Below are 17,922 nucleotides of genomic sequence, written 5' to 3' on the forward strand. Positions count from 1 at the left end.
TATGTGAGAACTAACAAATACATTATCCTGTGTTTGTAATATAATAGTATTACACCAGGTACCAGGTAATATGTGAGAACTAGCAAATACATTATCCTGTGTTTGTAATATAATAGTATTACACCAGGTACCAGGTAATATGTGAGAACTAGCAAATACATTATCCTGTGTTTGTAATATAATAGTATTACACCAGGTACCAGGTAATATGTGAGAACTAGCAAATACATTATCCTGTGTTTGTAATATAATAGTATTACACCAGGTACCAGGTAATATGTGAGAACTAACAAATACATTATCCTGTGTTTGTAATATAATAGTATTACACCAGGTACCAGGTAATATGTGAGAACTAACAAATACATTATCCTGTGTTTGTAATATAATAGTATTACACCAGGTACCAGGTAATATGTGAGAACTAGTAAATACATTATCCTGTGTTTGTAATATAATAGTATTACACCAGGTACCAGGTAATATGTGAGAACTAGCAAATACATTATCCTGTGTTTGTAATATAATAGTATTACACCAGGTACCAGGTAATATGTGAGAACTAACAAATACATTATCCTGTGTTTGTAATATAATAGTATTACACCAGGTACCAGGTAATATGTGAGAACTAACAAATACATTATCCTGTGTTTGTAATATAAGTAGTATTACACCAGGGTACCAGGTAATATGTGAGAACTATCAATACATTTATCCTGTGTTTGTAATATAATAGTATTACACCAGGTACCAAGTAATATGTGAGAGACTAGCAAATACATTTCCTCTGTGTTTGTTAATATAATAGTATTACAGCCATGTACCAGGTAATAAGTGAGAGACTAAGCAAATACATTATCCTTGTGGTGTAATATAATAGTATTACACCAGGGTAGCAGGTAATATGTGAGATCTAAGCTAATACATTATCCTGTTGTAATATAATAGTATTACACCAGGTACCAGGTAATATGTGAGAAACTAGTAAATACATTATCCTGTGTTTGTAATATAATAGTATTACACCAGGTACGCAGGTAATATGTGAGAACTAAGCAAATACATTATCCTGTGTTTGTAATATAATAGTATTACACCAGGTACCAGTAATATGTGAGAACTAGCAAATACATTATCCTGTGTTTGTAATATAATAGTATTACACCAGGTACCAGGTAATATGTGAGAACTAGCAAATACATTATCCTGTGTTTGTAATATAATATATTCACCAGGTACCAGGTAATATGTGAGAACTAGCAAATACATTATCCTGTGTGTGTAATATAATAGTATTACACCAGGTACCAGGTAATATGTGAGAACTAACAAATACATTATCCTGTGTTTGTAATATAATAGTATTACACCAGGTACCAGGTAATAAATGAGAACTAGCAAATACATTATCCTGTGTTTGTAATATAATAGTATTACACCAGGTACCAGGTAATATGTGAGAACTAGCAAATACATTATCCTGTGTTTGTAATATAATAGTATTACACCAGGTACCAGGTAATATGTGAGAACTAGCAAATACATTATCCTGTGTTTGTAATATAATAGTATTACACCAAGTACCAGGTAATATGTGAGAACTAGCAAATACATTATCCTGTGTTTGTAATATAATAGTATTACACCAGGTACCAGGTAATATGTGAGAACTAACAAATACATTATCCTGTGTTTGTAATATAATAGTATTACACCAGGTACCAGGTAATGTGTGAGAACTAGCAAATACATTATCCTGTGTTTGTAATATAATAGTATTACACCAGGTACCAGGTAATATGTGAGAACTAGCAAATACATTATCCTGTGTTTGTAATATAATAGTATTACACCAGGTACCAGGTAATATGTGAGAACTAGCATATACATTATCCTGTGTTTGTAATATAATAGTATTACACCAGGTACCAGGTAATATGTGAGAACTAGCAAATACATTATCCTGTGTTTGTAATATAATAGTATTACACCAGGTACCAGGTAATATGTGAGAACTAAGCAAATACATTATCCTGTGTTTGTAATATAATAGTATTACACCAGGTACCAAGGTAATATGTGAGAACTAGCAAATACATTATCCTGTGTTTGTAATATAATAGTATTACACCAGGTACCAGGTAATATGTGAGAACTAGCAAATACATTATCCTGTGTTTGTAATATAATAGTATTACACCCAGGTACCAGGTAATATGTGAGAACTAACAAATACATTATCCTGTGTTTGTAATATAATAGTATTACACCAGGTACCAGGTAATATGTGAGAACTAGCAAATACATTATCCTGTGTTTGTAATATAATAGTATTACACCAGGTACCAGGTAATGTGTGAGAACTAGCAAATACATTATCCTGTGTTTGTAATATAATAGTATTACACCAGGTACCAGGTAATATGTGAGAACTAGCAAATACATTATCCTGTGTTTGTAATATAATAGTATTACACCAGGTACCAGGTAATATGTGAGAACTAACAAATACATTATCCTGTGTTTGTAATATAATAGTATTACACCAGGTACCAGGTAATATGTGAGAACTAACAAATACATTATCCTGTGTTTGTAATATAATAGTATTACACCAGGTACCAGGTAATATGTGAGAACTAACAAATACATTATCCTGTGTTTGTAATATAATAGTATTACACCAGGTACCAGGTAATATGTGAGAACTAACAAATACATTATCCTGTGTTTGTAATATAATAGTATTACACCAGGTACCAGGTAATATGTGAGAACTAACAAATACATTATCCTGTGTTTGTAATATAATAGTATTACACCAGGTACCAGGTAATATGTGAGAACTAGCAAATACATTATCCTGTGTTTGTAATATAATAGTATTACACCAGGTACCAGGTAATATGTGAGAACTAGCAAATACATTATCCTGTGTTTGTAATATAATAGTATTACACCAGGTACCAGGTAATATGTGAGAACTAGCAAATACATTATCCTGTGTTTGTAATATAATAGTATTACACCAGGTACCAGGTAATATGTGAGAACTAGCAAATACATTATCCTGTGTTTGTAATATAATAGTATTACACCAGGTACCAGGTAATATGTGAGAACTAGCAAATACATTATCCTGTGTTTGTAATATAATAGTATTACACCAGGTACCAGGTAATATGTGAGAACTAGCAAATACATTATCCTGTGTTTGTAATATAATAGTATTACACCAGGTACCAGGTAATATGTGAGAACTAACAAATACATTATCCTGTGTTTGTAATATAATAGTATTACACCAGGTACCAGGTAATAAATGAGAACTAGCAAATACATTATCCTGTGTTTGTAATATAATAGTATTACACCAGGTACCAGGTAATAAGTGAGAACTAGCAAATACATTATCCTGTGTTTGTAATATAATAGTATTACACCAGGTACCAGGTAATAAGTGAGAACTAACAAATACATTATCCTGTGTTTGTAATATAATAGTATTACACCAGGTACCAGGTAATATGTGAGAACTAGCAAATACATTATCCTGTGTTTGTAATATAATAGTATTACACCAGGTACCAGGTAATATGTGAGAACTAGCAAATACATTATCCTGTGTTTGTAATATAATAGTATTACACCAGGTACAGGTAATATGTGAGAACTAACAAATACATTATCCTGTGTTTGTAATATAATAGTATTACACCAGGTACCAGGTAATATGTGAGAACTAGTAAATACATTATCCTGTGTTTGTAATATAATAGTATTACACCAGGTACCAGGTAATATGTGAGAACTAGCAAATACATTATCCTGTGTTTGTAATATAATAGTATTACACCAGGTACCAGGTAATATGTGAGAACTAGCAAATACATTATCCTGTGTTTGTAATATAATAGTATTACACCAAGTACCAGGTAATATGTGAGAACTAGCAAATACATTATCCTGTGTTTGTAATATAATAGTATTACACCAGGTACCAGGTAATATGTGAGAACTAACAAATACATTATCCTGTGTTTGTAATATAATAGTATTACACCAGGTACCAGGTAATATGTGAGAACTAACAAATACATTATCCTGTGTTTGTAATATAATAGTATTACACCAGGTACCAGGTAATATGTGAGAACTAACAAATACATTATCCTGTGTGTGTAATATAATAGTATTACACCAGGTACCAGGTAATATGTGAGAACTAGCAAATACATATCTGTGTTTGTAATATAATAGTATTACACCAGGTACCAGGTAATATGTGAGAACTAGCAAATACATTATCCTGTGTTTGTAATATAATAGTATTACACCAGGTACCAGGTAATATGTGAGAACTAGCAAATACATTATCCTGTGTTTGTAATATAATAGTATTACACCAGGTACCAGGTAATATGTGAGAACTAGCAAATACATTATCCTGTGTTTGTAATATAATAGTATTACACCAGGTACCAGGTAATAAATGAGAACTAACAAATACATTATCCTGTGTTTGTAATATAATAGTATTACACCAGGTACCAGGTAATATGTGAGAACTAGCAAATACATTATCCTGTGTTTGTAATTTAATAGTATTACACCAGGTACCAGGTAATATGTGAGAGCTAACAAATACATTATCCTGTGTTTGTAATATAATAGTATTACACCAGGTACCATGTAATATGTGAGAACTAGTAAATACATTATCCTGTGTGTGTAATATAATAGTATTACACCAGGTACCAGGTAATATGTGAGAACTAGCAAATACATTATCCTGTGTTTGTAATATAATAGTATTACACCAGGTACCAGGTAATATGTGAGAACTAGCAAATACATTATCCTGTGTTTGTAATATAATAGTATTACACCAGGTACCAGGTAATGTGTGAGAACTAGCAAATACATTATCCTGTGTGTGTAATATAATAGTATTACACCAGGTACCAGGTAATAAGTGAGAACTAACAAATACATTATCCTGTGTTTGTAATATAATAGTATTACACCAGGTACCAGGTAATATGTGAGAACTAGCAAATACATTATCCTGTGTTTGGTATATAATAGTATTACACCAGGTACCAGGTAATAAATGAGAACTAGCAAATACATTATCCTGTGTTTGTAATATAATAGTATTACACCAGGTACCAAATAGTATCAGAATTGAATAAATGAAAAATCTGTCAGATCTCAAATAAAATACCGATCTATTAAAATGACCTTCTAAGGTACAAGAGTTTTTTTCTCCAACATATTTCATTAGCTGTATGGAATTGTAAAAGGAAACAAATATATACACATGTGCATTGGAATGACTGATCAATGTTATGTGACACCCATTGATGTGACAATACTGCAAATAATAATGTACCGTCAGCAGGAAGACCAATTGTTGCTAAGCGATAAATAATAGTATCTTTACCAATGTATGAAACTTAAAGGACCAGTAAATACCGTAGATTTGCATAATCAGCAAATTCATGATAACAATGCAATAGCACTTTGTCTGATCTTCAAATGAGTAGTACATTTTTTTTGTCTAACAAATTTCAAAGTTCTGTCCATTCCCCATGTGACAGCCATCAGCCAATCACAAATGCATATACGTATATTCTGTGAATACTTGCCCATGTTTTAGCAGGAGCTGGTGGCTCAAAAAGTGTGGTGGCTCAAAAAGTGTAAATATAAAAAGACTGTGCACATTTTGTTAATAGAAGTAAATTGGAAAGTTGTTTAAAATGATTGCTCTATCTGAATCATGAACGTTTAATTTAGGCCTGAGTGTCCCTTTAAAGAAGCCGGCCACTTTCCATCTAAAGGGGAGGAAAGCCCACGGCTTCATTCATTACTTTTGGGAAATAAGAACCTGGCCTCCAGTAGGAGGCAAAGACACCCCAGGCAAAGGCTTAAATACCTCCCTCACTCCCCTCATCCCCAAATCATTCTTTGCCTTTTGTCACAAGAGGATGGCAGAGAAGTGCCGAAGATTCGGAGTAGTCTCTTATGGAGGGTAGTACTCTTCGGAATTGGACTGGAGTTTTAAGTAGTCCTGTCAGCCTCTCAGTGAAAGTCTGGATGAAAGTTAGAGTCCGGAGATACAGGGAGAGTTTTTCTGCAAAACCATCCCAACTCAAATTAACAGCTCCACAAGCAATCAGCGCTGACGGGTTTCGCTGCCTGCTTTCTGCACTCAAGTCCATGTCAGGAGCGATGCTGCTACCTGTCACACGTGATGGGCCATGTTCCTGTTCCGTGGCATTGATTCTGGTAAGATCGTTTCATTTTTTATACATAATGATAACATAGAAGACAGGGTCACAGTGTGGCGCCTTTTATTTTATGAAATCAAGGGTTAATATTCCTAGTGAAGGAATTATTGAACAGGGGGGTTTTATACATAATATTATTTATTGTGTTATTGCTGCGTTATGTGTGAGATGTGGCTCTGGCAATGGTGGAACTTCAGGTTGACTTCCGGAAGTATTTGCGCGGCCGATTTTGGCGCGTTTTCTCCTTAGTGCAGGGCCGGTCCTGCGAGGCATTGCAGGTGATCAGGTGTGAGTTTTCACTTCCTCTGTTGATCAGCAGCATAGGAGATGAATCGGTTTCTGTAGTCCGGGTCATAGGAGGTGGTGAGTGCCCCGGCCGTTGGATGTATAAAGGTGCCAGTTTTTTAAGCTAGTCTAGTCCATAATAAAAGCGCAAGCTATGGAGGACTCTGATGCGTTAGTGGGTACTCCCACTTTAACAAAGTCTCATTTCTGTGTTTATTGTGAGGAGGTTCTTATAGATCAGCCTGCTCAACTATGTTCCACATGCCTTGATAAAGTTGCGACATCTAAAACTAAGGGGATGTCTAGTACTACTGAGCCGTCCACCCCTGAGGGCTCCCCATCCCGTGAGGTGCGTTCCCTCCTTTCATCTCCAAGTGCACATGCAGCGCCCCAGGGTCCAACCATTACTCCTAGGGGAGAGATTCATTAGCCGTCAGATATTGCGGATCAACTGCAAACGGCGGTATTAAAAGTGATCCATGCCTTACCACGTTCTGCTAAGCGCAAGCGTAGGGCGTACCATGGTGGCCCAGCCCTGAGGTTGTCTACGCCTATGGAAATATCCGAGGCGTTATACGATGACGAGGCCCACTCAGACTCTTCTGGGTTCTTCCTTTTCCCCTTCTTCTTCCTTTAAGAAACTGTTGTCCATTCCAGACTCTCAGCTCGAGCTGTGGGGGGCTGTCCCTAAGGTGGGTGGTGCCATCTCTACGCTCGCAAAGCAGATGACTATTCCTATCGAAGATAGTTCGTCATTTAAAGAGCCCATGGATAAACAATTGGAAAACATGTTAAGGAAAATGTTTCAATACACAGGGTTTGTTTTTCGACCGGCAGCGGCTCTAGCCGCGATTGCCAGAGCTGTGACATATTGGTGTGAATCTCTGTGTGATATGGTCGAGAGGGAGACTTCCATCGATGAGATACAGGATAAGATTAAGGCGTTGAAGGTCGCCAATTCTTTCATTTGTGACTCCAATAGGCAAATTATTCGCCTGAACGCAAAGGTTTCAGGATTCTCCGTTTTTGCTTGCAGGGCTCTGTGGCTAAAGTCTTGGTCTGCTGACATGACCTCTAAGTCAAGGCTATTATCCCTGTCATTTCAAGGGAAGATTCTGTTCGGTCCAGGATTGGATTTGATTGTATCCACGGTTACGGGAAGCATGGGAGCTTTCCTACCGCAGGATAAGAAGGCGAAGCCTAAAGGATCTACTTTTCGTCCCTTTCGTGCAGACAAGGCCCAGCACCAGCAGCCCGCCACGAAAGCGGATCAGTCCAAGGGAACTTGGAAGCCTGCTCAGTCTTGGAACAAGTCCAAGCAGAACAAGAAGCCCACCGAGACAAAATTGGCATGAAGGGGCGGCCCCCGACTGGTCCCCGGACCAAGTAGGGAGCAGATTATCTCTCTTTTATGAAGGCTGGTTGCAAGACGTTGAGGACCCTGACCCTGATTTGTCTCAGATGGGGAATGCCGGTGATAGATCTGATGGCGTCCAGAATCAATTGCAAGCTACCCTGATATGGGTCAAGGTTGAGGGGTCCCAAGGCAGAGCTGATAGTTGCCATAGTGGTGCCTTGGGGATTCAGCCTAGCTTACATTTTTCCACCGTTACCACTTCTACCTTGTGTAGTGGCACGCATCAAGCAGGAGCGAACTTCGGCTATCCTGACTGCTCCATTGTAGCAGCGGGGGACGTGGTTTGCTGATCTGGTGGGGATGTTATCCTCTCCGCCATGGAGGTTACCCTATCGCAGGGATCTGCTGGAACAGGGTCCCTTTCAACATCAAAATCTCGCTTCACTAAGGCTGACTGCGTGGAGATTGAACGCTTAGTCTTGGCCATGAGAGGTTTTTCTGAAAGTGTGACTGACACACTAGTTCAGGCAAGAAAGCCAGTCACTCGTCGCATCTACCATAAGGTGTGGAGGACTTACTTGTCCTGGTGTGAGAAACATGGATACCCTTGGCACAAGGTGAAGGTATCCAGGATTCTGTCTTTTCTTCAAGAAGGTTTGGAGAAGGGTCTTGCCGCCAGTTCCTTAAAGGGACAGATTTCCGCTTTATCGTTCTTGTTGCACAGAAGATTTGCTGAGCTTCCTGACATTCAATCTTTTGTTCAGGCTCTGTCTAGAATCAGACCTGTCTTTAGGCAATCAGCTCCCCCATGGAGCTTAAACTTGGTCCTTAAGGTATTGCAGAGGGTTCCGTTTGAACCTATGCATTCTATAGACATTTAGATTCTGTCCTGGAAGGTTCTCTTTCTGCTGGCTGCCTTGCAATTCGAGCCTCCTTATATGGTCTTTCATGCGGATAAGGCTGTACTTCGCACCGGTTTGGGGTTTCTTCCCAAGGTGGTGTCTAACCGTAACATAAATCAGGAAATAATTGTTCCTTCTTTGTGTCCTAACCCTTCTTCTAAGGAGAGGTTACTTCATAATCTGGATGTGGTTTGGGCCTTAAAGATTTTATCTACAGGCTACAAAGGATTTCAGACAGTCTACATCTCTTTTTGTGGTGTATTCCGGGAAGCGCAAGGGGCAGAGGGCCTCTTCTAATTCTTTGTCCTTTTGGTTGAGGAGTTTGATTCGCTTGGCCTATGAGACAGTGGGACATAAGCCCCCTCAGAGGATCAAGGCTCATTCAACTAGAGCTGTAGCTTCATCTTGGGCCTTCAAGAATGAGGCCTCTATGGAGTAGATTTGTAAGGCTGCTACCTGGTCCTCCTTACACACTTTTACAAAGTTTTACAAATTTGACGTTTTTGCTTCTGCGGAAGCTGTTTTGGGGAGAAAGGTTTTACAGGCTGTGGTGCCCTCAGATTAGGGTCCGCCTTTTTACCCTCCCGGTTTCATTAAGTGTCCTCTAAAGCTTGGGTATATGTTTCCCAAAAGTAATGAATGAAGCTGTGGACTCTCCTCCCCTTTAGATGGAAAACATAAATTATGCTTACCTGATCATTTTATTTCTATCGTGGGGAGGAGAGTCCACGGCTCCCGCCCATAACTCCGGTGAGTGGACCTAAATATAGTTTATCGTCTGGCACTATTTATACCCTGATATTTATCCTACTGTTCCTTGTTCCCTCCGCAGAATGACTGGATCCGATTATACTTGAGAGCATTACATAGCCCAGGCTGTTTCATGTGTAAAATTATATAATTAATTTACTAAAACATTAAATGTATCTTTAATAATATTAGTAATAGCCACCAATATATATGTTTGATATTGCTGAAGATTAGCAATATTAGTGTTAATCCCATATTGAGTATCTAAGCCTGTAGCCGCATGAGAGGCAAGATTTGCTCATTTATATCTTAATATTTCAGAATTTATTTGTGCAATAGAGCCAATCCTACTACCATAATTATACTCCTAAGCCAGTAACAAGTACATCTCTCCTAAGTCTATGATTAGATCACACTAAGCTGCAGCACAGTGGGCAAGAACATACAGGGGTTTCACAGGACAGGTTCCACTCAGAACAGGCCTCGCCATGGTCGACCAAAGAAGTTGAGTGCACTTGCTCAGCGTCATATCCAGAGGTTGTCTTTGGGAAATAGACGTATGAGTACTGCCAGCATTGCTGCAGAGGTTGAAGGGGTGGGGGTTCAGCCTGTCAGTGCTCAGACCATACGCCGCACACTGCATCAAATTGGTCTGCATGGCTGTCGTCCCAGAAGGTTGCCTCTTCTAAAAATGATGCACAAGAAAGCCTGCAAACATTTTGCTGAAGACAGACTAAGGACATGGATTACTGGAACCATGTCCTGTGGTCCAATGAGACCAAGATAAACGTATTTGGTTCAGATGGTGTGAAGTGTGTGTGGCTGCAACTAGGTGAGGAGTACAAAGACAACTGTGTCTTGCCTACATTCAAGCATGGTGGTGGGAGTGTCATAGTTTGGACCTGCAAGAGTACTGCTGGCACTGGGGAGCTACAGTTCATTGAGGGAACAATGAATGTCAACATGTACTGTGACATACTGAAGCAGAGCATGACCCCCCTCCCTTTAGAGACTGGGCTGCAGGGCAGTATTCCAGACCTAAACCCTATTGAGCATCTGTGGGGCATCCTCAAACGGAAGGTGGGGGAGCGCAAGGTCTCTAACATCCACCAGCTCTCTGATGTCGTCATGGAGGAGTGGAAGAGGACTCCAGTGGCAACCTGTGAAACTCTGGTGAACTCTATTCCCAAGAGGGTTAAGGCAGTGCTGGAAAATAATGGTGGCCACACAAAGTATTGACACTTTGGGCCCAAATTGGACATTTCCACTTAGGGGTGTACTAACTTTTGTTGCCAACGGTTTAGACATTAATGGCTCTGTGTTGAGTTATTATGAGGGGATAGCAAATTTACACTGTTATACAGGCTGTACACTCACTACATTACATAGTAGCAAAGTGTCATTTCATCAGTGTTGTCACATGAAAAGGTATAATAAAATATTTACAAAAATGTGAGGAGTGTGGGTTACTGTACATGTGGGTCATAAACATAGTTGTTAGCCATATAGATGATGGTTACTGTACCCTAAAGTTACAACCGCTGAGGACTGCAGACGTTAATATGATGAGTGTACACAGACAGGAGATAAACATCTGATAAATATGACCGTTCTAGCAGCAGGTAATTAAATCCCCTGGTGCTCGTAGTCTTTCTTAATTTGTGAATATTATGCATTTGTTAATGACTATCGAGCTACATGATATAAAAGTATTTTCGGAAATGCCAATTAGAGACTTCGGGGCATATTTATCAAGCTCCATATAGAGCTTGAGGCCCCTTGTTTCTCCATAACTTGTCCGCCTGCTCTGAGGCGGCAGACAGAAATCAACCCGATCGAATACAGCATGTGTTCCCACATATGTTAATCTTTTTCTGGGCTGGTGGGAACAACATATAGTCTTCACAGATGAAAAAACCAAATATACTGACTGTTCCCGTCTGGCTCAGATATATAGATGACATGTTTTTTACAAGTCTATACTTTATTTAAATTGGTCTGTGTTTAGCTGAATTGTTTTTCACATCCAGATCGGAAATGGTTTGCCAGTTAGCTCCCTATACTAAAAACCTAATATTAAGATCTACACTGCACTAATCGATCAATAATAATTTCTCAGACACACCATATGCTGACTATATATTTGGCGTTATTAATTTTAGTTTATGGCCTCTGTCCTTATTAAGGAAAGTAGTATTGATCTTAGTATTTATTATAAAGGTAACCTTATAACCATATATACATTAGGTTCAATAAGGTTTAAGGTTCAATAGAACCTTTTCATATATAGAGAATGGTTGTTTAGTGGTCCCTTCTGACTAACCTTTATATTCACAGACCTTACTTTATTTACAGTATAAGCAGGAATAGAGGCACCAATGGTGCAGGTAAATGGTGGTACAAATAGCAATAATAGCCCAGTGTACACAGGGTACTCACATTTATGGAAGGCACTCACTTGTACCTATAGAGACGGGCTGGATTTTAGCAGCAATCCAGCTAGCTGATCCAGGGTGAGCTGGCTGGTTCGTGGGTGTTAGAGTGCAGATACTCTAAAGTAGCATAGCAAGGCAGTACCATATATAACACTGAGAGTGGATTTATATAAAAAAATGAATTTATTTAAAACATATAAAAAGGTTTACCACTCATAACAGTGTTAAAAAGGTAATTGGTACATCAGGAATACATGCGACGCGTTTCTCAGTTAAAAACTGTTTCCTCAGGCATGTTTCTAAACAAATATTTACTCCTTATATAGGGCTATGCTACTAAACAACACCCACACCCCACCCCCAACAATTGGCATGACACCAACCAATCAATATCCCTCATTCAAAATGTTTCCACCCCTGTGGTGATATGATCACATAAATACTTAAATAAGGATGTATTTACTTATAATATATATATATGACCTTACTGCTTCTTAAATTTTGTGTATATGTGTGTAAATATTTCGCAGTGGCATAGTGTTTTTGCGGCCAACAATAGATGGAAACGAATGTTCGTCAATTCTGGGTTCTAATTGGATGTCCTAGCCGTCAATCATCGTCAAGCTAGGACATCCAATTAGAACCCAGAATTGACGAACATTCGTTTCCATCTATTGTTGGCCGCAAAAACACTATGCCACTGCGAAATATTTACACACATATACACAAAATTTAAGAAGCAGTAAGGTCATATATATATATTATAAGTAAATACATCCTTATTTAAGTATTTATGTGATCATATCACCACAGGGGTGGAAACATTTTGAATGAGGGATATTGATTGGTTGGTGTCATGCCAATTGTTGGGGGTGGGGTGTGGGTGTTGTTTAGTAGCATAGCCCTATATAAGGAGTAAATATTTGTTTAGAAACATGCCTGAGGAAACAGTTTTTAACTGAGAAACGCGTCGCATGCATTCCTGATGTACCAATTACCTTTTTAACACTGTTATGAGTGGTAAACCTTTTTATATGTTTTAAATAAATTCATTTTTTTATATAAATCCACTCTCAGTGTTATATATGGTACTGCCTTGCTATGCTACTTTAGAGTATCTGCACTCTAACACCCACGAACCAGCCAGCTCACCCTGGATCAGCTAGCTGGATTGCTGCTAAAATCCAGCCCGTCTCTATAGGTACAAGTGAGTGCCTTCCATAAATGTGAGTACCCTGTGTACACTGGGCTATTATTGCTATTTGTACCACCATTTACCTGCACCATTGGCGCCTCTATTCCTGCTTATACTTTTTAGATTTCCTCCTACTGGATGCTGATAGAGAGCTGCTTCCTAGTTCAGCCAGCTGGATTGCTGTTAAAACCCAGCCTGTGTCTACCGGCACAACTGAGTGCCTTCTCATATTGTGAGTACCTAGTGTTCATATACGTCTGTTACACCAAAAATCTCCATTGACCTGCACCATTGGCGCCTCTTTCTTGTTGCTTTTACTTTATTTACAGACCTTACTTTATTGTTAGCACTTAACTGTGTTGTATATAGGTAGTATTACAGACCGATATCTAGCCAGGCTGTTACTCCAGTACAAGGGGCTATGCATTACCGTTGTAGTGTTACCACCATAACACAAGAACAAACCTATACTCTCTATGTCTAGGATTATATATTAACGGCTGCAGTACTCAGCTGTTGTAACTTCAGGCTACATTAACCATCAGCTATATGGCTAACAACTATGTTTATGACCCACACATATATTATTATTCAACACAGTTACCTGGGTATTTAATTCTATAATTTCAACAATTAGGACAACTGTGAATTATGTGGTGGTTCATTTCATAAGCACCTAGTATTAACCCCAACCTCCATACCATATATAGGAGGGGTCCACTATTGCATAATAATATGTCAAGATAGCCTTGTACTTAGTTACTCCACCTGATACAGGAGTAGAGTCTCTTAGAGATATTATGTGTCAATCTTATTTAACGCATAAAGTAATTGGTGGCACTCCTACTGCTCAGCACATCTATCTTTGAATGGATGTTGCCTGTGAATTCAATCATATTTAAGGGTTAATACATCGGTTTTTGAAACTATAGTACTTTCCCTGACTCCCATAGAATACTTGATGCTGGATTTTGATGCCAAGCGGATATTTATTAGATTTCTAATTGACTAACTTTTCATGGTTACAATCCATTTATAAGTGTGTGTTTTTCACCCATTTTAATTGATTTACCAATTAAGATTATTTTTATCTTAAATTTCTCACGCCACACTTCTCCTATTTCTTGAAGAGAATGATCCTGCCCAGCTCTGTGCTGGAATTGTTAATATTACACTGATTTAAAATGGTTGTGCAATGATAAATGCCGACCGCGTATGCTGTCGGCATTTATCGATGTGCAGCGGACATGATACGCTACATTGTATCATGTCCGTTCGCACTTTGATAAATATGCCCCGAGGGCTCAGGGAAGAGAGCCGAAGAAAATAAGATGTGCAGTGGAGGTGGCGGATGAGGCCGCGAAGATGGCCCCCGGAGCCAGGATGAGGTGGGCCCCGACATGGATGAAGATTGAGGAGATTAGGATAGGCCCCCTGGTGCCGGGACAAAGAGTGCCCAATATCGGATCAAGAGAAGCCAAATTTTTGAAGGGTGAGTACAACTTTTGGTTTCAGGGTTTTTTATTTTTAAGAATTAGGCTTTTTTACTTTTATTTTTTAGGTAGAGTTTTGTTATTTTGGGGGGTAGGGGTTTACTTTTTTATTTTTATTTTGGTCTTGTTTCTTTAAAAAGCTGCGTCGAATAGAAAATAAAGCAAAATATTTGTTTGTCTTTTAATAATATCTAGAATATTCCTACGCAAAAGCTGTGGTAAAGATGTGCTGCGGGACAGATTATAATCTGTATATTTGTGTCTTGCAGGGCTGGCCCAGTGGAACACTCTCGCACAGACAGGCGACTCCAACATCTCATCCTTACACAAAAGGATTTGATGTATCGGGAACTCTGGTTATATCGTAAGCAGGGGATGATTTTGTTTGTGTGTTTTGATCATGGGATTATTTTTGGGAACAGGGAGATGAGAGCGTGTTGTTCACCACTAGGTGGGTTTGCAGCATATTTATGAAAGGATGACATCAGAACTGTTTTTGAAAACAAGATCAGCACTAACAAAACCTATTTTTAACAGTTGGCGTGAACACCTTTGATTACTTGGGTAGTATCCTGAGTTATATCATCATTGCTGTCCCTATCTTCACTGGAGTTTATGGGGACTTGAGTCCGGCTGAACTGAGTGAGCTTATTAGCAAAGTAAGTCATTACCTGCATGAACAGTTTTTCCCTCTGAAGCACCCTGTCCTTCTCTAAACATCAACATGCACTCCATGAATAAATAGGCATGTTTTACTCAAGTGTTAATTCACTTTTCTATTTGATCAGAAATAGGCCCTCAAAATGAATAGGTACTTAATACCTATATATTTATGTGTATACACCTTTCTCCAGTCACATAGCTATGTACTCCTTGCCCTATGTATGTATATTGACTCCTTAAAAGTAGAAACTCCACCTTGTAGTTATAGCTAGGCAATTCTCTCCCAAGATAAGCCCTCCTCCACAAAAGGTAGTTATTGCCAGGAACTCCTCAAAAGTATAGCTATGCACTCTCCTCTGATGGGTAGACACTCCACCTTGTAGGTATAGCTAGGCAATCCTCTCCCAGGATAAGCCCTACTCCACAAAAGGTAGTTATTGCCAGGAACTCCTCAAAATTATAGCTATGCACTCCTCTCCTCTGATGGATAGAAACTTCACCTTGTAGGTTTAGCTAGGCAAATCCTTTTTACAAGATAAGCCCTCCTCCACACAAGGTAGTTATAGCCATGAACTCATCAAATGTATAGCTAATAACTTCTCTCCCCAGTCATGGATAGACTCTCCATCCTGAAGATATAACTAGGTAGTCCTAGACACTCTTCCACAAAAGATTTTGCTAGGTATTCCTCTCCTCAGTCATGTATCGATACTTTTATCACCTAGGTACTTCTGCCATCCATTTATAAATGTGGCCTCCTATCCCTATTAATATGTCATTATCACTCCAATCATTGAATTTACCTTTGTTTCCCACAGTTATGTTCATCTATTGCCTAGTCGTGGAGGTGCCTTCATTCCCCTATCACAGTTATGTCCATCTGTTGCCTAGTTGTGGAGGTGCCTTCATTCCCCTATCACAGTTATGTTCATCTCTTTCCTAGTTTTGGAGGTGCCTTCATTCCCCTATCACACTTATGTCTATCTGTTGCCTAGTTGTGGAGGTGCCTTCATTTCCTATCACATTTATTTTCATCTGTTGCCTAGTTGTGGAATAGACTTCATTCCCCTATCACAGTTATGTTCATCTGTTGCCTAGTTGTGGAGGTGCCTTCATTCCCTATCACAGTTATGTCCATCTGTTGCCTTGTTGTGGAGGTGCCTTCATTCCCCTATCACAGTTATGTTTATCTGTTGCCTAGTTGTGGAGGTGCCTTCATTCCCTATCACAGTTATGTTCATCTGTTGCCTAGTTGTGGAGGTGCCTTCATTCCCTATCACAGTTATGTTCATCTGTTGTCTAGTTGTGGAGGTGCCTTCATTCCCCTATCACAGTTATGTTAATCTGTTGCCTAGTTGTGGAAGAGACTTCATTCCCCTATAACAGTTATGTTTATCTGTTGCCTAGTTGTGGAGGTGCCTTTATTCCCTATCACAGTTATGTCCATCTGTTGCCTAGTTGTGGAGGTGCCTTCATTCCCTATAACAGTTATGTCCATCTATTGCCTAGTTATGGAGGTGCCTTCATTCCCCTATCACAGTTATGTCCATCTATTGCCTAGTTGTGGAGGTGCCTTCATTCCCCTATCACAGTTATGTCAATCTGTTGTCTAGTTGTGGAGGTGCCTTTATTCCCTATCACAGTTATGTTCATCTGTTGCCTCGTTGTGCAGCTGCCTTCATTCCCTATCACAGTTATGTTCATCTGTTGCCTAGTTGTGAAAGAAACTTCATTCCCCTATCACAGTTATGTCCATCTGTTGCCTAGTTGTGGAGGTGCCTTCATTCCCCTATCACAGTTATGTTCATCTGTTGCCTAGTTGTGTAGGTGCCTTTATTCCCTATCACAGTTATGTCCATCTGTTGCCTTGTTGTGGAGGTGCCTTCATTCCCCTATCACAGTTATGTCCATCTGTTGCCTAGTTGTGGAGGTGCCTTCATTCCCTATCACAGTTATGTTAATCTGTTGTCTAGTTGTGGAGGTTCCTTCATTTCCTATCACAGTTATGTTCATCTGTTGCCTAGTTGTGGAGGTTTCTTCATTCCCCTATCACAGTTATGTTCATCTGTTGCCTAGTTGTGGAGGTGCCTTCATTCCCTATCACAGTTATGTTCATCTGTTGCCTAGTTGTGGAGGTGCCTTCATTCCCTATCACAGTTATGTTCATATGTTGGCTTGTTTTATAGGTTCCTTCATTCCCTATCACAGTTATGTTCATCTGTTGCCTAGTTGTGGAGGTGCCTTCATTTCCTATCACAGTTATGTTAATCTGTTGCCTAGTTGTGGAAGAGACTTCATTCCCCTATCACAGTTATGTTCATCTGTTGCCTAGTTGTGGAGGTGCCTTCATTCCCTATCACAGTTATGTCCATCTGTTGCCATGTTGTGGAGGTGCCTTCATTCCCCTATCACAGTTATGTTTATCTGTTGCCTAGTTGTGGAGGTGCCTTCATTCCCTATCACAGTTATGTTCATCTGTTGCCTATTTGTGGAGGTGCCTTCATTCCCTATCACAGTTATGTTCATCTGTTGTCTAGTTGTGGAGG

General features: G+C 39.1%; 1 protein-coding gene across 1 annotated transcript in view; it reads left to right on the forward strand.

The window, feature by feature from the left end:
• Positions 1-17,922, forward strand: part of ABCD4 (ATP binding cassette subfamily D member 4) — a 559,835-nt gene that overhangs the window by 323,260 nt on the left and 218,653 nt on the right. Inside the window, exons 5-6 of the mRNA XM_053696972.1 lie at positions 14,983-15,077; positions 15,251-15,372. Coding sequence (XP_053552947.1) covers positions 14,983-15,077; positions 15,251-15,372 — 217 coding nt within the window. The remainder of the gene's footprint in view (positions 1-14,982; positions 15,078-15,250; positions 15,373-17,922) is intronic.

This window comes from Bombina bombina, chromosome 1 (genome assembly GCF_027579735.1).
Source record: "Bombina bombina isolate aBomBom1 chromosome 1, aBomBom1.pri, whole genome shotgun sequence".
Lineage (NCBI taxonomy): Eukaryota > Metazoa > Chordata > Amphibia > Anura > Bombinatoridae > Bombina > Bombina bombina.